General features: G+C 55.9%; 7 protein-coding genes across 7 annotated transcripts; 2 read left to right on the forward strand and 5 right to left on the reverse strand.

Moving 5' to 3' along the window:
- J7T55_001122 (uncharacterized protein) lies at positions 1–2,445 on the reverse strand (the record flags this gene model as incomplete). The annotated part of the gene is made up of 4 exons (XM_053140407.1): positions 1–771; positions 974–1,040; positions 1,192–1,503; positions 1,592–2,445. 4 exons carry the CDS (start codon positions 2,443–2,445, stop codon positions 1–3), a joined length of 2,004 nt encoding a protein of 667 aa, XP_052996768.1.
- Positions 2,446–6,121: 3,676 nt separating this feature from the next.
- Positions 6,122–7,249, reverse strand: J7T55_001123 (uncharacterized protein; the record flags this gene model as incomplete). Its single annotated transcript, XM_053140408.1, has 1 exon — positions 6,122–7,249. One exon carries the CDS (start codon positions 7,247–7,249, stop codon positions 6,122–6,124), a length of 1,128 nt encoding a protein of 375 aa, XP_052996769.1.
- A 3,210-nt stretch (positions 7,250–10,459) lies between these two features.
- Positions 10,460–11,107, forward strand: J7T55_001124 (uncharacterized protein; the record flags this gene model as incomplete). Its single annotated transcript, XM_053140409.1, has 3 exons — positions 10,460–10,510; positions 10,673–10,792; positions 10,967–11,107. 3 exons carry the CDS (start codon positions 10,460–10,462, stop codon positions 11,105–11,107), a joined length of 312 nt encoding a protein of 103 aa, XP_052996770.1.
- Positions 11,108–11,867: 760 nt separating this feature from the next.
- Positions 11,868–13,233, reverse strand: J7T55_001125 (uncharacterized protein; the record flags this gene model as incomplete). The annotated part of the gene is made up of 3 exons (XM_053140410.1): positions 11,868–12,567; positions 12,665–12,889; positions 13,151–13,233. 3 exons carry the CDS (start codon positions 13,231–13,233, stop codon positions 11,868–11,870), a joined length of 1,008 nt encoding a protein of 335 aa, XP_052996771.1.
- An 829-nt stretch (positions 13,234–14,062) lies between these two features.
- On the reverse strand, positions 14,063–16,101 carry J7T55_001126 (cytochrome p450; the record flags this gene model as incomplete). Its single annotated transcript, XM_053140411.1, has 3 exons — positions 14,063–15,746; positions 15,822–15,918; positions 15,978–16,101. The coding sequence occupies 3 exons, from the start codon at positions 16,099–16,101 to the stop codon at positions 14,063–14,065; spliced, it is 1,905 nt and encodes a 634-aa protein (XP_052996772.1).
- A 1,776-nt stretch (positions 16,102–17,877) lies between these two features.
- On the forward strand, positions 17,878–19,800 carry J7T55_001127 (carboxylesterase; the record flags this gene model as incomplete). The annotated part of the gene is made up of 3 exons (XM_053140412.1): positions 17,878–18,694; positions 18,751–18,932; positions 19,012–19,800. The coding sequence occupies 3 exons, from the start codon at positions 17,878–17,880 to the stop codon at positions 19,798–19,800; spliced, it is 1,788 nt and encodes a 595-aa protein (XP_052996773.1).
- A 2,010-nt stretch (positions 19,801–21,810) lies between these two features.
- On the reverse strand, positions 21,811–24,375 carry J7T55_001128 (Oxysterol-binding protein-related protein 1; the record flags this gene model as incomplete). Its single annotated transcript, XM_053140413.1, has 2 exons — positions 21,811–23,500; positions 23,798–24,375. 2 exons carry the CDS (start codon positions 24,373–24,375, stop codon positions 21,811–21,813), a joined length of 2,268 nt encoding a protein of 755 aa, XP_052996774.1.
- Positions 24,376–25,995: the final 1,620 nt, after the last annotated feature.

Consider the following 25,995-nt stretch of genomic DNA (forward strand, 5'->3'; position numbering starts at 1 on the left):
TCATGACGGCCGTGCCGAGGTGTCATCCCTAGGAGTCAAGACGCCCACGCCCGCCGGCGCCGGCACCTGCCCCTTCTCAGGATCCACGTGCTCCCTCGCACGTTCACGCCCACGGCCCGCAGAACTTGAGGACCTCCTGGCACGACCCTCGACGTGCCTAGCCTCCCTGGCGTCCCCCTTCTCCCTCTCCGCCCGCGCGAACTTCTTCGCCCTCCTCTTCCGGTCAGCCTTCTCCCTCCACCCGCGGCCCCACGTGACCGTGGCCCAGATGCCCAGAGCGCTGCAGACCAGGAAGATAGCACTGATGGTGCTGAACAAGCCGACGCCTATATGCTGCACGGCGGGGAGCACGACGCCGGTGCCAAGGCACGCGAACAGGTAGCGCACGACGTAGTTGCCCGAGATGACGTCGCTGCCCTGGCCCGGCATGACGTCCAGGCAGTAGGTGTTGAGGGAGGGGAAGCAGAAGAGCTGCGCGACGCCCTGCAGGAACAGCACGATGACGGCCAGCGGGATCCCGCCCACCTCCTTCTCCACGCTCCACCCGTAGATGAGCACGCAGCCGGGGATCACGACGCCCATGAAGGGCAGCGCCGACCGCATCCGGTCCTCGGGCACCCGCGTGCCCTCCTTGCGCTCGTACTTCTTGACCACGTGGTCCGCGTACCGCCCGCCGAAGAAGGTCCCTGTCAGGTAGCCCGCCCCCGGGGCCAGGTAGAACAGGCCGGACTGCATGGGCGATGTCAGGCCGAAGCGCGGGTTGAGGACGTACTGCGTCGTTCTGAGTTAGCCAGAAAAGCACCGAGTAGCAGGTTTCACATGATGATAGAGCGGGAACAATTCCCACCCGCCCACAGACAGTCTAGCAGGCTGTGGCCTAAAGGGGGCTTCCGCGTAGACAGTGAGGTAGTCTATCAACACGGCTAATTTATATCACCGAAGGTTCAAGAAAGATAATCCAAAATATGCTTACGCGGATGGGTGTGAGAAGAGAGTACATGTTCCAGACGAGGGAAGAGGAAGCAACACCGCACAGGATTCTAGCAGATATGGTTAGTCTATAAACATCACGTAAGGCGGCGGAAGTAAGCAGAAGGGAGAGAAAAATATAGACCAAGAGTCGTAACCCCAGAGTTTTGTCCACAAGATCTCAAACACAGAAAATCTGATGTAGCAAAATTCTCGACATACAGGTTCGGATACAATAGGAAGAGCTTGAGCGGCCTCCAGGGGTTGATCATGTTCGCAAGCACCGTGACCTTCTTCATGTTGCTTAAGCCCTCTAGATCGTCAATCTTCTTGTGGTGGATCGTCTCGGGCAGCAGGAAGATCGCCCCCAGCGCCGCCAGGCCGGCGAGCCCGGCCTGCACCCAGAAGATGACGGTCCAGTCGGTGTAAGTGACGATGATACCGCCCACAAAGGGGCCGATGGCTGGCCCAATCAGCGTCCCGCTAAGGAACCACCCCATCGCCGTCGCTCGTTCAGTGGGGCGGAAGATGTCCCTGATCCCGAATGTCAGTCAAGAAATAGAGAAAAGCAGAACATCGAGAAGGCAGTGTGGCGTTTTTTCTTAATGCACGGGACACATACTGTAGACATGCCGACCCAACGAGCAGGAATGCCGTTCCCTCAAAGGCTGTCAAGATGCGGAAAACGAAGAACGCAGCCAGATTGGGCGCCAGTGCAGTTCCGATGCTGCAGCCAAAGAAGAGCACTGCCGTCGTGCAAGTGATCTGGACGTCCACCCAAACAAAGGTCAGCGCTGCGATACTCAGTCTCCAAGCTGCTCCTGCCACAGCAAGAACCACGACCATCCACCCAAAACAATCATGATTCGCAGATGGGGAAAACAAGACGGCCCAACTCACAATCTTCCTCCCCCAGACCTCGCTGAATGGCCCCCACACGATGGGCGAGAGGCCCATAAACAGCATGTACATGGCGTTAGACAGGTTGATGATGGACCCCGTGGTGTGGAACGTGGCAGCGACCTCGGGCACGGCCGAGAGCACGGTGGTGGACGAGATGGGGGCCAGGAACGAGCAGAAGGACAGCAGGGCGACGATGACCAGCTTGCGGTGCTGCGGGAGCCGGTCGTACACCGAGTCCGGCACCTCGATGTACGACGTGTAGTGCTCCACGGGGTTGTCCGGCCCGAGCGAGACGTTGGTCGAGATCCGCACCATCGGGGCTGGCGGGCTGGCCGTCCGCTGGGCCGGGCCGCCTGTGCTGGTGGCGCTGTGCCGGCGGGAGGAGGACGGCGAGGAGGAGGGGGAGGAGTCGTCGTCTGAGTCTTCTGAGACCGTGAGGGTTGTTGAGCGGTGGTCCCCTTCTTCCCTATCGGTTCGTCCGGCTTCTAGGTCATTGTCGTACCCGTCGTCGTCTTTTCGGTCGTGCTGCTCTCCCACGGCAGGGGCACCGGGTTGCTTCTTGGTCGTGTTCATCTTGACGTGTCATGGGACGGGGACTTAGGGTACCTTCGTTTTGAGGACTAAGGGGGATAGTGAGGGTATCATAGCAGGCGAGACTTCTCGGTTGCCAAGTAGTGTCAACGGGTCCTCCACTGCTGCTGAGACGAAGGCTGAGACGGTGACACATATAAGGTGGACAAAATTGAAGACAATCGGGCCTATCCCGCCTCTCGGCAAAAAGCCGGGAGCTATGGAGACAAGACGACAAGTCTGGGGAGGTTCCGCACCTGGGGAGACAGACGATATCGCTGCGGCAAAGGAGGCTCGATCGACCTGGCCGATGGTGGAGGAGAGAAGGAAGGCCTGGCCAAGGACGATCTCCCATGTCGTGGCAGCAAGGCACTCGCCTTATCTAGACTGCTAGACTGCATTGGTTCCTGTGCATGCGCAGTGTGAGTCTGGGGTGTGCGCGAGGTGGCATCCTGTGTCCGGGAGGTTATGCCCCATTCTCTGCCCAAGAGTCATCGGCTGCCGGCAGCGAGATCCACCGTGGATGCCTTCCTGTTTCGACCTAAGTATAGGGTGGAGCGCGGGCTTCCTTTACCACGGCCCCAGAAAGACACACTGACAGACAGACAGGCTGAGCGACTAAGTGACTTGACGACGGTTGCGGTCCGAGAATCGGTGGGGAGCGGCAATGGAAGTTGGCCACTAGGTCCGGATCGAAAACAAGCATTGGGCCCGACGGGACCAGTTGTATCCTGGGACCAGAGGTTGCAAAATACAATCGGGCGGCCCGTTTGACTAGCCAGCCAGCCAGTCAGCGGCATGGTGAAAAAAAAAAGGATCTGCGCCGCGCCGGGGTGGCAGACTTTGTGATAGCAGAGCCCGTCCATCCATGGTCCATGGACAAATGCATGCCGTCCCTGGCGCCATGGCAGCGTGGTCGCCGTTATCTGCGGTCTATTGCCGTGACATAGCCGCGAAACAGTAGCCCAACAGCCTAATAGACCTAAGTTGAGTCGGCGTGTGTCTTCTGACCCACTCTTCCTTCGCTCGCTTTCTCTCGTCGCGGTCTACCGACGGATACAAAGATGTGGGACGGGAAGACTGACGGGGAGCCTGACGGGTGACAGATGTTGGTCCCCACAGGCGGCCTGCTCGATCGGTAATATCAAACAGGCGTGACAGGTTAGCAGCTAATCCTGCAGCCACTCACCCCTTGGACAATGATGTGGTCGCAGTGCAGGCATCCGGGGCCATGCTGCGAAGTTGTGTATCATATTGCTTCGTAGTCGAGCACCACAAGGCGAGGGATACGATTGGGCAAGGGGAGGTAGGTGGTGGTCGGAAAACGGATGCTGGGTGCAGGGCGAATGGAAGTTGGCCGGCTACTCACCCGACTTCCGGTCTGGCCTGTCCGATCGCGGCTCCGAGTCACGCTGACATTCGGCGACTCCCTTGTTGGATTGGATCAACTGGCGTCGAGAATTACCCAAAGGGCGCGACGTTCCTGACGAGTACCTTTCGATGACCAGGTCACCGCGGTATGAGATGATACCGGGTAGTTGCCATTGAACGGCACAAAGCCGAATGACTAACACCATCGAACAGACCAGGCCAGAATTTACACACAGGACAAGACACAGGCCCTGACATCTCGTGTGCTGTACAACCTTCTCTCCCGGATGCTAATCGACCCTGTCGTGGAAGCTGTCAAGTCGGCATCTTGCAATACCAGATGGCAAATATCGATCTTGTATTGCTGCGGTTGGGGCCCGTGTAGCACAACCCCCGTGCCCTGACGGGATCAGTCAATACGATTGTGTCGTGTCTTGTGCCACTATTACCCACGGCATATTGGCAAGTATGGACCGCGGCGGGCGTGAATATGGAAGCGATCATCAACTCTTCCCAACCATCCCACCAGTGGTGCTTGAGAATACCCTCCTCAAAGGTACAGCCGACACGACTCGACTATCACAACATCAAAACTCAAGCCTACCTAGTATATTCACAAGTCCATTTTCCTAATAGACCAAGCAGAGTCGGCAATATAGCCCGCCCGAGTGCGCCTCCGGACCCACTGGCAACTGATCAACACAGAAGCCAAGTAAACTCATACATGACCTTCGGCGACTGTCTCATCCTTCCCCCTTCCCCCAAAGACCATGTAAGACTCCGGAGGAAAGAAAGAAAAGAAAGAAAAAAGAACGAAGAAGAAGAAGAAGAAGAAGACAACAAAAGCGTGCCAGATGCAAAGCCAAACACGGCCAGGCGACGTCGCACGAACGCACGCGACGACTCTCTCGTCCTTAGCAGCCATAGCAACCGCACATGTCTCGGGCAGGGGAAGCGGGAGGAAAAGGCACGCCGCCCATCCCTTCTTACCTTGCCTTCCCTCGCCTCCGTTCCGACGAGGTGGGAGACGGCAAACAACAAGACCTTCTCAAGCCTTGCCCGCAAAGTAGCCGCCCAACCCGACCCAACCCACACACGCAGATCGCGTGCTGGCGTCGTTACGGGAGGAGAGCTCTCCCGCCCTCTCGCTTCCCGCAAGCAAGAGGCGACCGTCAAACGCCTCAGTCGGTCTCTTCTTGTCCCATCTCTCGCTCGGCACCCTCCGATCGCGGCACACGGAGCTATGACAGTCAATCCCTGCTCGTTGCTCTGTTTTTTCCGGACCCCCTTTTCCGATTCTTTTGTCGAAGCTCCCGGACAAATACCAAGACCGTTCTCCATACCCGGCCAGGCCCGGCCGTGAGACCCACCCGATACGCTCACACGTGTATTGCGGAGCAGCTACCTCCTCTCCCCCACACAACATACTTCCAATCCTTGTTTTGGGCACGGCAAATCAGTGGCATAGGGCGAGGAGCATCCCGGAGAGGCGGTCTGGCATCCGGCAAGCCGCCTCGTCGTCAGTTCCTCACGGTTCCTATTCACCGACTCGATGAGAGAGATCCGACATCACACAGGACGAAAAGCTGAGTAGTAGACGGGAAAGTAATGTTCGATTTGCCCTCGCAGTTTCCCCCATATTTGCAGGTATCTTCTAGGTAACCTATCAATCAGCTGTTTCTCCAAGGCACATAAAAGTTAAGCAAAGCAGCCTCCTTGGCTCCCTTGTCCTCTTCCCTCTTAGCAAAAAATAGGCATGGCCAGGTAGTCAAAATCAGGAAAAAAGGCGGCAACAAAAAGCACAGCAAAGAAAGCCCATCGATATCGTCACTTCCCACCAAGCTCCGTTCTCCCGTGAAGCCAGACACACGAAAACAAGCACGTTACCAGGGGTGCCTCGCCGACCGTAATCAACTGCTTCCACCTCCCTTGGGCAATAGAAGTAACGACTGCGCGAAATCAAATGGGTAATCGTTCGTAGGGGTATGTTGTCGCGAATTCGGAAATGCCTCCTCAGTGTAATGAAGTTATCGTAAGCAGCCGGATTTTGTTTCGAGTTTTCAAAAGTCCGTAAGAATTGAAATAGCGCCTCCTCGTGAGTCTTCCTCGGATTGACCCAGCCAAATGTACCAGCGACTCCTCAGAAAGTGTCCTCTCTCTCTTGAAATGTCGACTCTCTAGGCATTGCTCTTTCTCACACCGGCGGCGGCACCGAGGCCGGCCGCATGATCCTTCCAAACCTTTCAACTGCCAGCCGACGCGGACAAGGACAGCCGCGCACCTCACAGCTTCTTTTGACCACGCGCAACTAACGCGACGGTGCCCCCTCTACAGGACTGATTGGGATGCTCCTCATCCCATTAAGGTCAGAGCCCGTTCTCCCTAGGGCCTGACTCATTGTTTCGACGTTGACCTCACCAGGGATGCCGATGGCAGGTATGGATGGCGACATGGACAGATTCGTTGACACGGGACTGGCCAGAGGTTTTCGGCTGGGTGATGTGTCGATGCCCTTCAGAGACCCCGTCTTGCTACGTGGTGGTGAGGCTCCACCAGCCGAAGAGACGGGAGAGCGTATTGGTGACGGTGATCGGTTCATGCCACCCACGGAGGAGAGGCTGGTGAGACCTGCGAGGTGAATCGATTCCCTCGATCCACCCAGGCCAGCATGGCCCTGATGCTCCGCCTGCACCACGTCCGCGAAGCTGATGAAGCTCAGCCTACGAATGTCAACATTATCCAGGCTGCCGTAATTGCTCCCAGAGTCCGTGTGGTCATGCACCGGTCTGAAATCTGAGGCTGCCAGGCTAGAGGCTAGGTCATCCTGCCAGCTATTGGACATGTGGTCGGAGACGCCGGTGACGGCAACTGCGGCGGGCTGATGGCTTGCGTGGGTGATAATTTCAACGGAGTCTGGATCAAGGTGGTCATCAGTGATGGCCTTGGAGGCGTCGTCGAGGACAGGCGGCACATGGTTTTCGGTCATAATGTGGCTCGGGATCGCAGGTGAGTTCGGGACAAGTGCGGCCTCTTGTACATCCCGCTCAAAGATCTGGCTGCCGGCCGGTGACGCAAGCCTCGGGGACGAGGACAGCCCGCGGCCTGGGGAGGAAGGTGTCTGGATGGGTGATGTTGTGGATTGTCGTGTCGGAGGGTTCCTGTTCAGTTTGCCCATGCCACTGGCAGCATTCGCGGCGGGATCTGATCTTGATGGTGCCTTTGCGGGCTCGTCTGTCTTCTTCTTGCCAAGTCCGAACAGCCCTCGCATCTTGTTTTTCTTTCCAAGCTCGTTAGCACCCTCCACAGCAGCCTGTCTGGTTTCTCCAGTCCGTACCTTCTCAGCTTTCTGCGACTTCGGCTCGAACGGCTCAGCTAGCGCTGGGGCGGGTTGGTTCGACGAGCCGTCTTGCAGCGGCGCGGTAGTGGCCAGGCTCATCGTGGGTACAAGGGTGCCAGGTGCAGACTGCGTTGATCTAGGGCAGAGAAGGAGGATACCGTTGCAGGGAGGTATCCGAGAGAATGGTCGAAGCCCAAAGGTGTCTCAGTCTCAGGCTGGGGTTGAAAGCTTGCGGAATGCCGGAGCTGCGGGAAATCTGCAGGGAGCAAACGGTTTATGTCAACAAACGGGCGTCTCCTGAGGGTTGAGCAGGTGGTGTCACAATGGCGGCTTCTGATTGGGGACAAGGCGAGAAAGTGGAGAGATAAGCGAGGGAACCAAAGCAAGCAAGCAAGGAGGGGAAACGCAATGCTATGTGGATAGGAGACTATCGCGAAAAAGCACCTGCGGCGGCGTGTGACCTGAAAAAAGGTCGAAAGGTCCCAGTGGGCGGCTCGCCCGCCTGGGGAGCTTCCCAAGATAGAACTCGATCGTGACCAATCCCGCCCCCCCCCGCCGGCTGCTCCTCCTGGGTCTCCGTGGGCGTGCCGCCCAGACTCGGTCGGTCTCTCCACTGCTGGGAAGGAACAAGGCAGTCGGAAACAACAGACAAATCGATCTGACCTACCTCCAAGCAAGGACACACGCTGCTGTGCCAGGCAACTGAACAGGACAAGACCTGGGGAGAGCAGGGTGCTCTGTGGGTTCTGGGCTCTCGAGATGGATGCGAGATGGGTCTGGAAGCCACTAACGACAGCTCGCGGTGGGTCCGCCGAGAAGCTGCAGGAGAAAGGCAAGGAAATCTCGCTGCAGGCTCAGGCTCAGGCTCGGAGAGTCGTGGTATCCGGTCCAGCTATGGGAGTTCGGTCGCAATGGCCGGTTGAGTGTGGTTGTTGGTAGTCCTTTCGAGATCGCACCAGCCTTGGTCGTCGTCACAGGTGATTGATCGTCAGCATATAGAGTGACTCGCTTCTCGTCAAAATCGAGCCTGTTCTGCTCTTTCTGTCCGCTCGAGAATGATGCTGGGTAAGGTATGTCGAAGTATGTCGAAATGCTGAATGTGCGACCCTGCAGGACGTAATATGTATGCAGTGTCTTGCAGGTCAGGTGCAAGCAAGGATGCGGTACACCGGGATGGAACGAAGGCGCAGATTAGCAGGAGACAGACAGACGTCAGAGGGGTGGGAGGTAATATGGAAACAGTCGAAGAGAGATATTTGATGAAAGTGCCGCTCGGGGACCCGGCGAGTCGAAAGAGAGATAGAGAGAGGAAGCTTGACCTGGTCCAAAAGCTTCGGGTGGGTTTGCGTAACTGGGGCTTGGCGCGGGCAGGGAGGGCCCGTGGCAGGAGATGGGGGGCCCCGGGGTCTTTGAAAATCGATGATTTGAGGAGGGGCCTTGGAGACGGGCTGACGGGCAAGCAGAACCAAGGCAGCGCGAGGGCCCGAGGTTGGCACGACAGTGTTGGATTGGGTACCTGGGTAGGGTAGACACGTAGATAATCCAGTTGGTTGGCCGGGCATGGGGCTGCACAGGGACAGGCAGGCGCAGGCAGGCACAGGCAGGCAGGCAATAAAGTACCCTGACACAGTAGTCTCAGGGCAAAGATCAACGACCAAGGAGACGAGCAGGTTTTCTTGTGATGGCACAGCACAGTGCAGTACCGTCCCCACGGCTGTGTTTGTGGTCTCTCGTTTCTCGCTTTTGTTTCTCAGCCCTGAGCATTGGCGTCAAACAACCAAACACAACCTTGGAGGGGCCAGGGCTGTAAGCAGTGGAGAGGGGAAAACAGGCACGGTCGCCCAGTCCCCCCACGGGGCATCTACAGTAATTATCTGCCGTTTGTTATCTAGGTCAGTATCTATTTTACTCTGCTCTGCTCTACTCTACTCTACATAACAATTCAGATGAAAAAGTCCGTGGTCTGCTCTTCCAGTGCCACCCGACCAGATAGAGCAACAGACCAGTCAGTCTCTATTAGACTTTTGCGGGAGTTGTGGACGATGTGGCACCGCAGGTGGTTGGCATTGCCGCCTTGCACAGCTGACCCCCTACGTAATCTCCCACGCCCGCATCCATCATCCCTCACCTCCCTCCCAAGCGAGAACGATCCTGGGGGGGAGGGGTCTGCAAAGGGCTGACCAAATACTGTGTTGACGAGCACAGCGTGATGTCTGCCTTGTCGTTGGTGGTTGAGGGTCTGGCTGCAGGTCTACTGTGTGGTTCTCTTTTCCAGTCCAAATCAACCCAACCCAACCCAGCCCAATCCAACTCCTCTGTTCAGATGCGAAAGCTCTTTGATGATCCCGCTCGTGATTAATGACTATGAGTATGGCGATCATAGCTCTCGATGGGCTGCTCGAGAACTTGCTTGGCGTCTTGCCGAAAGCTTATTGACAAAAACTATTCCACCGTCCCATCCGTCCTATCCAGCTCGTGATTGTTTTCATCCTCTCGATTTTGTTTCTGTAACCCCTCGTCGCCGCACTGTCATGGAGTGAGTCTCCTCTCTCGACACCGACCCCGTCACCGACTCGGCCGCTCGCCTCGCCCTGCCTTCGCCCTACCCTGATTGCCAGCCCCATGTTGGGTTTGCATCGTCGTCTCGCCAGTGGCCGCGCCAAACCATCTTTTTTTTTCTCCCTTCTCATGCCGCATAACATTGGGGCCCCGGGGGGGCTGCTACATGCCTCAATGCCTTACCACCCCCAAACAGGCAGTGCATAAATTTCAGGAGTCATTTTGTCCAGATGTGGACGTTGCCGCCGGCCCGAGGCCATGTCGTTTTCCATTTACACGGGCAGTCCAGTTCGTTCTTCAGGTCTTTTGCAAAAATAGCATCCTTGCCCTCGCATCACAACAAGGCGCAGCACCACTCTCTGTCTGTCGGCGATATCGAGCGGCCCCCAGGTCTTAATTACATGTCGTGCCTCCCCAATGTCTGCTCAGACACGGACGGCCGCCCATCACACAATTGTCTATTGCCGACTGGGGCCAAGAGTGTGAAAGTGCGCAAGCCACTTCACATACATTGCACAGCTTCTGGCCAGTGTTCCCACGTAGCGTAGCAGCTGAGCAGGTGGATATTGGGCATCACACCGGACCACCTAGATAGCGCCCTTGTCAGGCACAAGCCTACCTATCCTGCAGCTGGCCTCACTTACAGCTGCCAGGGGTTGCAAAAAAAAAGTCTATTTGGAGGGGGCCAAGATCCTGCTTTTACCCACCCAGATCTTCATAGGGTCATTCGCTCAGATCGGGGGCGCCTCAATGTCGTCACTGCTTGTGACCGACACTCGTCAATTCCTCAAGGATCGAGGGGTCGGTGAGGGTATAGGACCGATTCATCCATCTCCCTCCACGGCGCGCATTGAACGCGCCCCACCGGACTATCAGTCTAGCTGTGGACGCAGACCCCCAGAGCATTGAATATAATGCCCTTCTAGCTTCTAGAGGTTTTCTTTATCCGCCCCGATTCTACAGGATGCATGGGCCGGCCACGCGGCATTATTACCAAGCCCGCCGAGCGTCAAGGCGCGTCCGGCCGGCCTGCGTCGTCGGGAGAGAGGACATCATCTCATGTTCTCTAGGGCGGTTTTCATGGTGAGTAGGCTGGCTCGCATTCGGCAGCTTCACCCAATGTCCCCTTTGCAGAACCGACGTTCACTCCCCTCGTCCCAACGCCATGCGCGCATTTGCATTTGACTTGGCGTCGCGTCTTCTTCTCGTTCGCCCTTTCGCCTTTATGAATTCCCGAGGCTGCGTCACCTCCCACAGGATGGATACTCCGACGATGAGAATACAGACGAGCTCAACCAAGCGCTCGTCGGCCGCGCCGCGCTATCGGTTCGCCCCGCCGACGCCACAGGCCTGCCAGCCGCCCAACGGTCGCTAACGCTTCATCTCGAATCCGTCTAGCAGAGGCTTGTTTTCTTCTGCCATCTTTGTCGAGGGACAGACAGCGCGGTCGTGTAAATTCCACTACACGCAACGGTGACGATTTTTGTGGGAAAGGGATATCAACAATTATTCAAAACTTGAACGAGTCGTGCCGTACTACATCATACTCTTCACCCCTCTTCGAAGACATCTCCAAACCCCCATCCGTGCTGTGCGTGTTTCTACCAGCAGTCGTGCAGACAAAAAGACTTAAACAGTACGCGTACCGCTCCCGTCGCTGAACCCTCCGAGCCCATCACAAGATAAAACGACGAAAAACATCCCAAATACGTTCGTCCCCAGCAAAAGAAGCACACAGTGCTCGCGATAAGTCCACCGCCGGATTGCACAGTTTCTTTGCGTAGATGCAACTTCCGCCAACCATCAGCCCGTAAGGCGAGGCTATCGGCAGGTGAATGCGAGACAGGCGCCCTCGATAAAAAGCACTCCTAGGGGCACAAAGATGCCATGTCTTTCCTGGAAGATCACGGCCAAAAGAATCAAAGGGAGGTATCTGGTCGAAAGGAAGCCGTAGGCCCTGCGACGCCAGAACGCCGTAAACGCCTTGTAACACCCTTCCCTTGGATGTAGTGAAGCCCACCACACCCTGAGACTGCACCGCAAGCCTCGCATAGTTCCTCACGGAGTAGGAGAGCGGCTAGCATGAATTTGTGGCGCGAGCCCAAGTTCCATCTGGGTGGCAGCCAGTGTCATGAACCGCGCACACCTAGCGAGAACACTACTTCCGCAACACAGCGTCGTAGAAGCTCGCAATGCCAGTGATTGCGGCGCCAACTATGACACCCTTCCAGCCTCCGTAGACGGCCGAGTTGATGCGTGCCACGGACGTCTGGTCTACCCAGCCACCAAAGGTGACACCTTGTTGGTAGACCACGTACGTGATGACCGCCTTGGCGATGCTGAAGGTCAAGGGGTCAACAACGTTCTCTGGCTGCGAGCTTCTCCTTCCGCGACCAGGCTGCGAATGAGCAGCGGAGAGATTGAAGTAGAACCCGAAAAACGCGGGCACGACCACGCTAGTAAAGGCCCAGAGCAGTGCTGGGTTCCAGAACGAGCTCGTCAGCAGCAGGAACATGTCGGGCACTTCGACGGGATAATCCGACGTTCCCAGCGCGGCGATAGCTGGGATGGTGAAAGCATAGCGATCCGAGAGGACTTCTTTCCGCAGGTGGTACAGCTCGAACGCGTTGATGCAGAACAGAATCGAGGTTACGGTGGAGAGAGAGTCGCGCGTGTTGTATGCGACTTCCTTTACGCCTGAGTCCTCATACAGAGTCACAACGCGCTCGCGAAGCGCGACGGTGCGCTCGTCGACGACTCGGGCAACGTCAGCTGGCGAGGCTGGGAGCGGGATGCGTCGAGCGAGGGACAGAGCGCGACCAGGCGTCGCGGAGGTCAAGGCCAGCTCAGAGTCATCTCTGGTGGCACACTGTCAGTAGGCTGGTCTTGTTTACCACGGCCTGGTGCTCGCGCGCGACAAGACGCGCCGTGGATCGGCGATACGGGGCAACTCACCCGGCAGTAGCTGCGATGGACTGTTCAGCTGCCTTCGCGGCCCTTCGCTTCGCGGTCTTGGGGGCCTCAGCAGGGGGCGCCTCCTTCTTCACCGGCGACCCTATTGCACGAGCGCGTGCATTGTAGTAAGGCAGAGCTGCAGGATTGTTGCTGAACCGGTTCGAGTTCTCAGCGAGGTAGTCGTCAAGCGCAACCTCGAGATCGCTCTTCTTCAGGCCATCGGTGCTGGAGTCAACGTAGCATGTTAGTCACAAGCTCTGAAGGGTGGACATTCCCAGAAAAGGACAGCGGGCAGCATGAGGTCGCGTCTATTGTGACGGCGCGCAACGGTCTTCAGGCGCAAGAAGGCCGTGCTGAAGCGGCGCGATGCGACAGCTCCACAAGCGGGGTGGGTAGTGAGGCCATAGGGCCGTACTGCAAGATCGAAAGTTGCAAAGAGGCTCCTGAACAGACGCGAAAAAGCTTAAGAAATGTGGCTGAACGTACTTCTCCAGACCAACAGTCTCGGCCAACTCGAGGAGGTCAGACTTGCGCTGGCCGCGCAGGAAGCTGTTCGATGAGCTCGACATGGTGTCGGTGCCGTTGCCGGGGTGTGTTTGTGGGTCGCGTAGAAGATGCGACGAGTTTACGATGCTTATGAGCTGTGTGCGATAGGCAGATGGTCTGTGACGAGATATCTACTGTATATGGGCGCCAACGACAAAGATGTAGACAAGAGTGTGTTTGTACCTAAGACACGAGTGATGCGGGCGGGTTATGTTGTTGATCTCAATGTTTGGGGGGGTGTCTGCGTGTTTTGGCAGGTGACCCTGGCGGACAGGGGGGGTGGCCAGTTGGCTGGGTAGTGATACTGCACATCTGCGTTGTATGGGTGGGGAGATGGGAATGGGAAAGCGCGGGTCCGCAACAGACAGAGCTAGCTTCCCCAGCTCGGGAGCTTGGGCCACCCCTTGTACCTTTTCGGAAAACAGGGGGGCTGGAAGGGGAGAGCTGAGGGGGCCTGAGGGGCCCCGGTGGGAGCCTTTCTTTGTTGCCCAATATTCGTGATCCTCATGGATGCGACATGCGCCAGCCTGAACCAAAGTGAGGTCATTTTGGATAAACTGTCCATTGCCGATCCTGTCTGACTATTAGATCCTATTGTAGATCCAGTCATTTCTTGTCGACATTTGTAGGGCACTTAGTAGGCGTTATCATTTCCGCTGGGCTTCACCTCGAGGAAATAATCGGGCAAAGCACTTTATGAGCTGGCACGGAAGACTGTTCAAGATGGGCTAGCAACAACGTGACCATGAATGCGTACAACGTGATATGTTCACCTTTTTTTGAGATCTTAAATCTCCGCATATGCTTATCATCCCAGTCTGAGCACCCAATGCACGCCTAGTCCGTACCATTTCAGACATCCACCAGATTGACAAACCTCTCCTCTCCTCTCTTCACCAACCGGACGGGCACCTTGAGCTTTCCATGCAGCTTCAGTGTCAACACCGAGGTCGCCTGCCTGATTGTGTCCCTCGACTTCGTCCTCGCCTTCTCGTAGACCTCCTTCTTCTCCTCCGATGTCATGGCAGCCACCTCCTCGTCCGAAGCCCACTCATCAACCGCAAGCTCGATGCTGTACCTTTGAAACAACACGGCGAGCGCAGCCAGCATCTCGACCTGTGCGATCCGACGGCCCAGACAGCTGCGGGCGCCGTCGCTGAAGGGGATGAACGAGCCTCGCACTGGCCTGTATAGCTGCTCGCTGGTGTCTCGCCCCTTGAAGCCGCCAAAGTCCTCCGTCTCGTCATCGTCCTGCGCCTCGGCCGCCTTGGTCAGCGAGGGGCGATACCACCGCTCGGGGAGGAAATCGTCCAGGTCGGTCTCGTCTCCTGAGCCCCCGCTCGGCTTGGGCGGCCAGTACCTCGGGTTCCGGTGCACGCCGACCGTGTTCAGTATGATCATTGTGTTTTGCGGAAGTACGTGCTTGTCCCCGTCGAGTGTGATGGTCTGATCATGGCCCGGGGTGACGTGCTTCGGGATGTCCACGACCGACGGGATGAGCCGTAGCGCCTCGTTCATGCACGCCGCGACGTTTGAGGCGCACAGGGCGTTGATGTTCTTCTCGTAGTTCCAAGTCAAGGGGTCGCTCTCGCGCCCAAAGAGGCGGTCCACGTCCGCTTGGAGGGCGCGCTGCGCTGCAGGGTTGTTGGCGAGCTCGGATAGGGTGAAGTGCAGGGTGTTGGCCGTCGTCTCGTGGCCGGCGACGATTATGATAAAGGCGTTGCCCTTGATCATCTCATCTGACATCTTTTCGTTCGTGCCCTTCTCACCATACCGAGCTCGCACCAGCTGGCCCATAATGTCCATACCATCACTACTGGCGCCCCTGCGAGCTTCCTCAGCCTTGTACTGTAGAAACTCCTGCATGTACTTATCATAGTTGGTGTAAGCAACCAGCGCCTCCTTTGTCTTCTTGAATGGAAGTATTTTCAGGAGCCACTGAGGAAGAAGTAAGAGCACGAGGATCCTCTCGAGAACCATAGCCAGTGAGTCCACAAATGTCAAAGAGTGGCCCTTTGGGGGCTCAAAACTGGCATACTTCTTGTTCTGGACACTCAAGTCATCGGGCAACTTCTGGCTTGGCCAGAAGAACCTCAATCCGAAACCGACGTGGGCTATGATGTTGAGGGCAAGCGTCATAGTGTCGTGCTCGACGGTGTCGATAGTGGCACTGCTGTTCCTCTGCTTATCTTCTGCGTCGTCCCCCATCCAGTGCGTGATCATCCCCTGTGTCTGATGGATAGACTCGCCGAAGATGTAGGCGGCATTTCGCTCGTTGAAGCTGGGCGACACCCCCTTTCGGTGCATTTTCCACTCAGCACCCTCTGTGGTGAGCATGTTCCGGCCGAAGATGGCCAGAATCTCATAGGCTGAAGTGTCCTTGGGAAAGGTTTCGCGCCGAGCTGTGATCTGGTGTATAGCTTCCGCGCTGGATGTCCACATGATGATCTTCCCCGGTGTAACAACTAGGAAGCTATCGCCAAGTCGTTTCCAGGGTTCTCGGAGGAGGCGATATGCCCAGTCAGGTTGCATGAGGCTAGGGTATTATCTTGTCAGTCGTGCTATGTTGTACGAGCATGCAGACCACTCATCATTTGCAGTCAGGGCTTACTCTATCCAGCTCTCCCACCATGACTTGGGCAGGCATTTGATGATAGGCGTCCATATCCAGAACGTCAATAGCCAATAGTGACTGAAAGGTGATATTGCTAACACGGAAGTCAGCAACAAGTCGAGCTGGCTCGGAACAGAGGCGTGCAAGACTTACGGGCGACCACATATGGCAATCCTGACCGCTTAGCAGCCGCGATGTGAGTCCGCAAGCCATTGAAGCAAGACAAGGCACCGTAGGCTAGGACAGCTCCTGCCAGAACGTACAAGGCGGACAGCATTTTGAGCTCCTCGAGCGAGCCACTCGCTGTGCCAATCTGTACAGTGGGCCCGCGCAGGCAAAGAAGATGTCTGGAGCAGCAGATCCCAGCTGGTCTCGATCCAGCGATCACCTCGCTGCAATGGAAGGTACCTAGACAGATGATAGCTCTGGATTGGAGTGAAGAGGCGGAAACAGAACAAGGGTAGCTATAGCATGTGAAATTGAGTATTAGACGGAGGCGGATTGTTGTCGTGTTCAGAAAATGCCATCCGGTGAAAAAGGCTCGTCGTTGACGTCAAACGCGCTGGTCCTTGGAGAGGAGACCCACGGGTGGCACTGATAGCGTTTCAACCCCGAAACGGGCCGGATCCAGGGCCGCCAAGGGGCAGTATACTGCTAGCGCAGTCGTATCGTCCCAGTCGCCTTGTCGGGACCCAGACGTAAGCAAATCCTACGAAGGTTATTCCAACGTCCAACGGCTCGCCAACATCTCTGCAGTATACCCCGCGACGTCAGCTCCACAATCTGGCCCATCTTCATCTCTTCTATCGATGCCTTCCGTCATGTCGTGTATGCCTTACACATTCCGTCGGCTGTGCAGACTCGTCCAAACTCACGGCAGCTTCGGCGAGAGAATAACTCCCGTTCATGATTCGCAACGCCGTGCCGAGGCAGGGAACATGGCTCACCATGGTTCCCACCACCACGTTGTATAAGCTTCGCTCCCGAACGATGGGCCTACGACGGTATACTATTCCCGGAATATCACATGCGCCGCTCCAGGCGATCCGCCGAGTCGAGGAGGTGTTCGCCAAGGCCTTCCCTACCTACCTGCAGATTCCCTCCCAGTACATACCGTCCATCTTTTACCCAATTACCCCCGTGCATATCTCATTGGGCTGCCCAGGGCAAGTCTGGAGTAGATCATGCTCAACCTTCTTGCATGATGTGTCGGTGGTCTCCAAACCCCATACGAATACGAGAGCCTGGCTGGAGTTGAAGCAAACTGCCTCTTTCGTCCCGCGCCAGCGATCACCTCAGGTTTAAAGATCCTGGCCCCGGGAGGTTCCCGAGACCGGGTAATCAATCACTACATGGCTTGCGGCAGGGCACGCATCGTAGCTGGCCACGGTAAATTGCCGGTCAGCCTACAGCAAGGCACCTCCCAACCCCGCGAAGGGCGGAGGCCCAAAATCCCAAGGCTTAGTGGTGATCGTGCTGAGTCTGGATTCCCCTCACTTCTTCTGAGTTCGGTGTCTGCCTTGTCCTGATCTAGGGTAGGGTAGCCGATTGACGAAGGCCACACACAAAGATGATCACAAGACACTGAGGCTCTTGCCCGCCGCCGCCTCCCCTGGCCACTCCACGGGAGCATCCTCTCGTCCTCTCATGGGCCTGTAATTCAAGCGTACCCTAAAGAGGGAATTTCTTTCGACCCCCCTCACAGAATAAGCATGGAAACTATTCCCATGGGCGGGACTCTCGGTCAGCTGCCAGGCGTAACCGCCTTCTGGCAGCCTCGGGAATCTTTGCAATGCCCATCATACTGCCTCCGTGTTTATCATATGTGCATGATCTACAGCATGATGTAATGCCGGAATCTTGAGATGTCGACATGGGCTGGTTGCGGGATGATAAAAAGATATCATCTCGTCCGAGATGGCCTGAGATAGTCTCGGAGCGAGAGGTGGTCACGACAATCACTCAAAGTACTTGAATACCCTCATTACGGTCCAATTAGCCCAGCCCTCGTTGTCCTCAGCTGAATCACTGCCCGTCTCATGAGGTTTTCGAGATGATGCTTACTTTCTTTTGCGCTCTGCTCCTAGGCACACTCCATGATGGCGTCCACGCAGCTCCGAGGATCAAGTATGCCAAGGAGAAGCGGCTGTTCGGGCCCACAGTGAAGATCACAACGCCCTCTGCCACCATAGAAGGAAGCGCGCTCCCCTTCATCGGATCTGCAGGCGGCTTCGTCGAGAACTTCAAAGGCATCCCCTTCGCCCAGCCTCCCGTAGGGAACAACCGTCTCAGACCTCCCGTGCCCTTGGACCCGAGCCAGCCCATGGGAAATGTTGATGCCACGACACTGTTGCCCAAGCAATGCCCACAGTTCTTACTTGGAGAGGACATACAGATCCCAAACGTTCCGGGAGTAGCAACTGATGTCCTGGAGACCATAGTGGGTTCGCCGCTGCTCAAGAACAATATCATCGGAGGCCAGGAGGACTGTCTCACCATCAACGTCCAGCGGCCAGCGGGCACCAAGGAGGGGGACAAGCTCCCAGTGATGTTATGGATCTTCGGGGGCGGTTTCGAGCTCGGTAGCACGGCCATGTACGATGGCTCAAATGTCGTCGCGCGATCGGTTGAGCTGGGAAAGCCCGTCGTGTTTGCCGCGGTGAACTACCGCGTTGGCGGGTTTGGCTTTCTAGCTGGCAAAGAGATCCTCGCTGAAGGAAGCGCAAACCTGGGCTTGCTGGACCAGCGTCTGGGTATGCAATGGGTCGCTGATAACATCGCGGCTTTCGGTGGCGATCCAGACAAGGTCACCCTATGGGGCGAGAGTGCTGGGGCAATCTCTATCTTCGATCAACTTATTGCCAACAATGGTATGTCTCTCGCTCGAGCAGAGGCTGGGATATGGCAGGCTAATAGTGGCTCTCAGGGGACATCACGTACAAGGGGAAGCCCCTCTTCAGAGCAGCAATCATGAATTCTGGCTCCGCAGTACCGACCGATCCAGTAGACAGCGCCAAAGCTCAGCAAGTTTATGACGCAGTTGTGCAAGGAGTGGGATGTTCTGGCCAGGCAGACACTTTGCAGTGTCTTCGCGAAGCCGAGTATGAGGTAAGTCAGTGGCTCCGTGCTGCTCTGCTCGTCACAATCTGGGACTGTGCTCGTTGGCTGTATTGACAACATTCTCCAGAAACTCCTCAAATCCATGAACTCCGTGCCTGGAATCCTCTCGTTTAACGCCCTTGCCCTCTCTTACCTGCCACGGCCAGACGGCAAATTCCTGGTGTCATCGCCTGAGCAGTTCGCGACCACCGGCAAACTTCCAAATATCCCCTTCATCCTTGGCGACCAAAAAGACGAGGGCACGCTTTTCGGCATCTTCACCAGCAACATCTCCACAACAGACGACTTTAAGACCTATCTAAAGACTCTTTACTTCACCAACACAGACCCACAGATCGTCGACGAGTTCGTCGACGTCTACCCGGATGATCCTACTCAGGGTTCGCCCTATGATACGGGCACCGAAAACAACTTCTACCCGCAGTTCAAGCGTGTGGCTGCACTCCTTGGCGATGCCGTCTTCACCTTGTCGCGGCGCGCCGTGCTCAACATTACGACCGGCGTCCAGCCCGGCGTCAAGCGCTGGTCGTACCTGAGCCAGTACGACCAGGGGACGCCGGTCCTGGGAACGTTCCACGGCAGCGACCTCATCCAGGTTTTCTACGGGATCAAGGACAACTTCGCAGCCTCTGCCATCGTCAACTACTTCCTCAACTTCGCGTACAACCTCGACCCCAACGACGCTTCCGGCGGGACCAGGGCCGCCGAGGGCGAGCAGCTCATCAACTGGCCCGACTGGGCGTCCAGCAACCAGCTCGTCGTGTTCGACGCCGACAAAGCTAGCCTGATGCCTGACACTTTCCGGCAGCCACAGTTTGAGTTCCTGCTGAAGAATTCGGGAAACTTGCATTTTTAATCGATACTGAGATACCCTATGGCTGGCACAGCGGTACGCATTTGGCACTCATGCATAGTTGCTACTTATTTTGTTCATATACATAGCATATCTACGGAAGATGGCCAAGGAGACAGCAGAGAGGCGGAAGCTCCGACAGGTTCCGGGGCCGCTTCTGAAGCTCTTGTCTTTTCTACGGGGCCGTGAGTAGCTGCCTAATTATATTATTATATCGCGTCGAAAAGAATCACGGGAGCAGCCTCTTCACTGAGACCTGGTGCCGACGTTCTCAGCCTGTGATTACTGTCTCTTATCCAACCCCTTCCTCCCGGGTAGTCACTGCGCGCGTGTGCTCTAAAAAGTCCAGCCATTCATGCCCGTTCCCACAAATGTGCGCCATGGATGAAGCTTCGGTGCTGCCGCATCAATTTCCAGTCGAGATGTCTCTCCTCACACTGCCGTATTGTCCCCAAAGAAGCGTGCTGCCTGATCCGCGACAGCAGATCGTCCGATCCCCGCCCCAGCCCTAACAGGCCGGCGGCCCTGATTCTCCGCCCACGTTTCGTCACGTCGTATTCCCCAAATGCACCGCGCGCGCCCTCTGTGTGCTCGGTCTGTTCGTCCAGACTGCCTCCCCACCGGCGCGCTCTGCACAAAGCTGCGAGCGCCGGGTTCCCGGTTCATGCGCGCTGGTGCAGAGCTTGCTGGCCGAGCGCGCCCTCCTCTACCGCGCTTTCGGGAGTCTGCGCTGTTCTGCAGCCCTGTGGGCGTTCTCTGCTTCGTGCCAGTGGTCGACAATTACCTAACCGATCATTTCCTCGGTGGTGGAGATGCCCGGTGTATCTTGTCGAAGTGCTCGGGGAGAGACACTTCTAGTAACGGTGGTTCATGCCAGCAGGAGGAGAGCGCCGGCGGCTGTCTTTCTGACCTATTCAGGTTGGCGAAGCATCAATACTCTGGTTGGCTTTTCAAAGCAGCTGTGATCAGCATCCAAATCGCTAGTGTGCCGGTGGTGACAGTGACTGTCAACTTCAAGCAGAGAAGTCCCTCGTCAGCGTGAAGCGTGCAGTGCATTTGTAAACTGAGCAGGTGGAAGGCTGCGAAAGATTAGGCAGCCCGACAACAAGAGGAGCCAATTGATCTCTACCATTTCAAAGGACTGCCCAGCTCAGATAATGTATGATGTAGAGACGAGAAGGATCACAAAATTCACAATCGAGGTGCAGAGAATGTTTTCACATAATAATGATTTGAGAATCCTTAATCTAAGAGTGAAGTTCATCAGGGCAACGCAATTGCATGGCAATGACCATCGCAAGGTGACAGGCTCTTTCTTCCATTCGCAGGCAGGCTCCTTTTTTCCGTGCTTCCTCCCCTTTTCCATCATTGACCTGTACTCTCCCCTCAGGGCTTCTGAAGCCCATCCAGATTTTCCAAGCCAAGCCATGCCTCAGGTATGCGCAAACGTCAGCCTTGATCTTTCACCACAACTTCCCCCGCCCCTGAACAAGTTATTAATAAGGAATGTAATGTAAGACCTCAAATATGAGTTGTCTTTTGGGATCGTATCGTCGTGAGGTCCCTGACGTCGACAACCGTTGCGCCGTTTTTGGTGGCTGAAGAACTGAGCAATGAGGGAGAGAATTCCACACGCCCATGACGATGCGGGAGAAGAATTGGTGACATCGAGTATTAGGTGGGACCATAAGGATATAAATGAAGGTGAAAACAGCACGTGGTATCTCAAAACAATCGCCTGACCAGACCGACCCCCTTTTTCTTGTTTCGCCGTCCCGCTGCCGACCAACCCAAACTATAGGATGCCTTGACGCCTTAAACCGTACCAAAGCTCGTCAACGAGAGTCCAGGATTTGAGCGTCTGTGATTTGAAACACCCAAACTTTGACCTTTGATTATTTGACCTTCGCGACTTGGATCTTGGAGAATTGGATAAATGCTGGGATGAAGCTCGAGTGCCCCAGCGCTCTGATGACTTGGATGGATATGCCCAGAAGATGATAAGCTTCTCTTCTAGTAGCGGTGTTGCTGCTGGTGCTGCTGATATTCTCCGTAGCCGTACGCGGGCACACCGTTGTTTCCCATGCCATTCATTGAAGGAAGCGAGCTCATCGGGGGAGGACCACCAGACAAGGACAGGTGTCGCTGCATGTGCGCAGGGTGCATGGAAGAGGTGCTCTGGACGCGGTTGTGGCCATTGCGCGGGCTGTCCCAGTCGGCTGAGCCATCGAAGGCACCATCCATCGGGCCAAAGAATCGGGTGTTAGGGTCGTTAGAGCCCATGTTGGGGTCATACCCCTGTCCCTGGTAAGTCGGAGGGCCGCCATAGCCTTGAGGTGGCTGGTAGTTCGCAAACATCTCCTGCTGCTGGAAGCCCTGGTTAGGCTGCGAAGCATAAGGACGGAATCCAGTGGGACCGTGACCCGAATTGTGCAGTACAGGGTTCTCCGACACGCTTCTAACGTGGAGTGGACGACTCTGAGGGGCATAAGACTGGACGGCATTGTTCTCGGGGGTCATAGGCATGCTGACGTGACGTTGAGGGACAGGCGCAGGCAATACAGTGTTGCTGCTGTAAGGCTGGGGGTTCCAAAAGTTGGGGTCCGCTTGATTCTCTGCGATGGCGGCGAATCCATTGCCCATTTGGTACGGATAGCCTTGGTTCATGCCACCAAGAGAGCGGTGGGCAAGGTTGTGGATGGGCATCTGGTACGTGCTGGCGCCTGTGCGGAAGCGCTTGTTATCCTGGCTGAAGGACATGCCAGGGCGACCATTGTAGCTGCTCATGGAAGGAGGAGCCCGGTAAACCTCAGACTTGGTGTGACGGTGGCCATTGCCGTTGCTGCCGGTACGGCGGACAGTTGCCTTGGGCCGAGACTCGTTACCATCAGTGATGATCTCGGGCAGGATCTCGATATCGGGGATCTGTTGAATCTCTCCAGCGTCCATTCGGGCCTTAACGTCCTTGATAATGGCAAGCATGTCCTCCGTTCCGTAGTCCTTGTTCAGCTTATCCTGCAGCCAGCCGGGAATGGCTGTTCCACTGCTGAACTCTTGGTCCTCGTCGTCGTCGTCATTGAATCGTCGCTTCCGGGAGTCTGACTCTTGGAGACGTTTGGCTTCACGCTTACGAGCCTGAAGAGTCCAGTGCTTGAGAACGCCGTCACCTCGGCGACCGCTCTTGATGTTCTCGTCGCTCCAAGCGTGGACCTTCTCGATCTGAATCAAAACGAGCTCGACTTGTCGAATGGCGTAGTCGGTAGCGTTGCGATAGCGAGACCGCTGGTAGTGCTTGCGACAGTAATGAACCCAAATTCCGTGAGGGATTGCCTTGGTGCAGAGCTTGTTTCGGCCGAAGATGTGAGAAATGGCCTTACGGAGCGAGGACCCAGTAGTGCAAGGGTCAACAAACATGCACCGGGGCTCAGGAGGGGTAGGGCGAGGCAGAACCGATGCAGTCTGGGTGTTCTCAGCCGGATCCGTAGGCATCGCGGTGTCTGAACCAACTGATTGCTGCTCATCAGCTGTGGGGGATTTCGGAGGGGTGGGTTCCGCCATTGGGCCAAACGACGGGTAGTGATGAGATCGTTGCTGAAGGGACGGGAAATCAGGAGCTGAGACGGTTCTCTTGTGTGCTCTGGAAGTTGACATCGAGGGAGAATCAGGCCTCAAAAACGAGCTGATGATCTTGGAATCACTTGGGCTGTGACGGTCAAAGTCAGCGCGTTTGTCAACACGTGCCAGTTGGTGATCGAAGAGAATTGCAGAAGATCAGATATGCCAATTTAAACAACTCCAGACCGCGAAACAAACACTGGATAAATTGTGAACCACAATGGCTGGGTGAATGGCTCACAATGGGATGAACATGGACAATTGGTGACTGAGCTTGGGTGGGTCCCCCAGGCTCGAAGCTATTCACACGCGCGAACAATAGAGGGGCGCAAACATGGGACGAATTCCAATAACACGGGATAATCTTCAGCTCACTACAACGTACCTTGCGCTTCCAGCAAGTCCTCGATTTCGAACCAAAATTGCATCAGAAGGTGACCGAGGTCGGTCGGAATGCATTGGACTGTCGTTATCGGAGGCATCAGGCGACACATCCTCGAAGGCTCTCCTGGATGGCGAAGGGGGCTGGATCTCAACAACAGTAGGGCATGACATCCCGGAGTCGGGATCAGACATCCTCCTCTCTGTTGGGGTTGAATCAGACATGAACGAGTTCATTGGCTGATACTCGCTCACGGTAGACAGTGATGAGATTCTCGAGTGCGATCGGGAGTGACTGGAAGTATTCGACGACATTGTTGTGTATGAGGACAGGCTGCTGCGGCTGTCTGAGAACTTGTGCTTTGGTGACTTGGGGCTGGTCGAGCCGACGCTGTCAACCGGTGTCGCCTCGGTGTAGAATGAGGGCTTGGCTGCTGGTGAAGACTGCGCATTCTTCACGTTCAGAGTCAAGGGAAGAGAATATCCGCCGGCATCCCATGGCGTCCTGCTTCGGCCGGGCAGCCTTGATTCACTTGAGGTCCTCACCGGCACCATTCTGTCTCCAGCTTCGTAGCCGCCCATGGTAACTGGGCCTGAAGCGCGCCTCGCACCTGCGGCCTGGGCCGCCCCCGATGTGTTTAGTAATGACGTGACGTTCATTGAGTCACTTATTGAGGGGATACCTATCAGAATGTAAGTCTTGATTCACTCGGTCGCCAAGGCTACAAGAATCAACGAAGGGGCTGGTTTGGCAAGGAAGACGAACCTCTGCTGTATGAAGATGCCAGGATGTGATGACTTGATTGGGGTGGACAGCAATCAGTCCGTCCGTACTTGTATACCACCTCTTTGTTGTGGAAATCCTCAAATATGAGATTTTCCGGCCTTCTTGGGCAGCCAGCTGTCTTATGAAGGAAACGGTAATCAACTCCTCGTCACGCTAGACTGGGTTGGAAGATCCTCGTAGTACTCCGCTATACTGATTGTTCCCGAGTTGTCGTACAAGTTCCTCGGCAGACGGTTGATATGAGATGTCCTGGGGAGGTGTTGTCAATGTGTCAAGCAAGCACTAAGCACCCATCGAGGGCCACAAAGTTGAGAGATGTTTGTCGGACTCAGGTACGTGACACGAAATACCAGTGGTCACGTTGAAAGGCTGGCCGAGCAGTGCTTGATTAAGCAAGGTAATCCGGTGTCGTCGTTCCCTGGTGGAGAGTACAAGAGGCGGGGTGAAGAGAAGGGGAGTCGCCTGGGTGGAGGTTGGCTCGGTATTAAATGTTGTAAGTTTGTCTGATGAAGCGGGTGGGGATGTTGTCAAGTGTCACGATATGAATTGGATGTGGACGGGATGGGATATGACAGTACTTTGTAGTGCGATCCGTGGCAGGGATAGCAAAGAGGAATAAGGTTGTCGAACTCCAGGACGGGATCAACGTTTGAGTGGCACTGACAGTTCCGAAGTAGATTCAAACACTTGAAACACCAAATCCCAGGAGCCGGAGAGGTCAAGCGATGGCCATCCGAAAAGGTAGCAAAAGAAGAAATGGCTTGAACCCCCCCAATCGAATCGGAAACCGAAGAAGCCGAACGAAACAAGCAACGACCAGATGTCCAGGCTAGCTGAACGGATGCCCTTGAGACGGATGAGACACGCTGGGACGATGAACTTGAAGTCGAGTGTGGGCCAGCCAGTACGCCCGATGAAGTTGCCAGAGCAAGCCACCGTCGATGAGATCAAGATCAGGATCGGTTGAAGAGATGCGTTGAACAGATGTGGTAAAGAGTCCGGTTCAAGTTGCGATTTACTCCTCTAGCCGCCTAAAAATTGGCGACGGTTTATAATTCTGAGTGAATAGAAAGCGACGAAGATGCAGTCTCGTGGGATTTGACGATTTCAGACAGCAGATAGACGACGACGAGGAGTCACTCAGCAGGAAAGGGGCCAGGACCACCAGACATGAACTAGCAACGGCGCCAGGGGAATAGAAACAAGGCAGTGCCGACAATGCATAAAGCGTGGAGAGGTGGCTGAAAAGAAGATCTGTTTGGCGATCCGAGAGGAGCAAGTCTGACATCCTGGGGGGAGGAGGGAGGGTTCAGTCCATGTTCCAAGAGTAGGTAACGGGCCACACGATGCTAAAGGCAACTTACCCCTGTTCGATTCAATGCGTCGAGGGTGGTGGTGTATTTGGAAGGGAGTCC

The sequence above is a fragment of the Diaporthe amygdali genome, assembly GCF_026229845.1.
Source record: "Diaporthe amygdali strain CAA958 chromosome Unknown NODE_6_length_1560011_cov_65_102424, whole genome shotgun sequence".
In the NCBI taxonomy this organism is placed as follows: domain Eukaryota; kingdom Fungi; phylum Ascomycota; class Sordariomycetes; order Diaporthales; family Diaporthaceae; genus Diaporthe; species Diaporthe amygdali.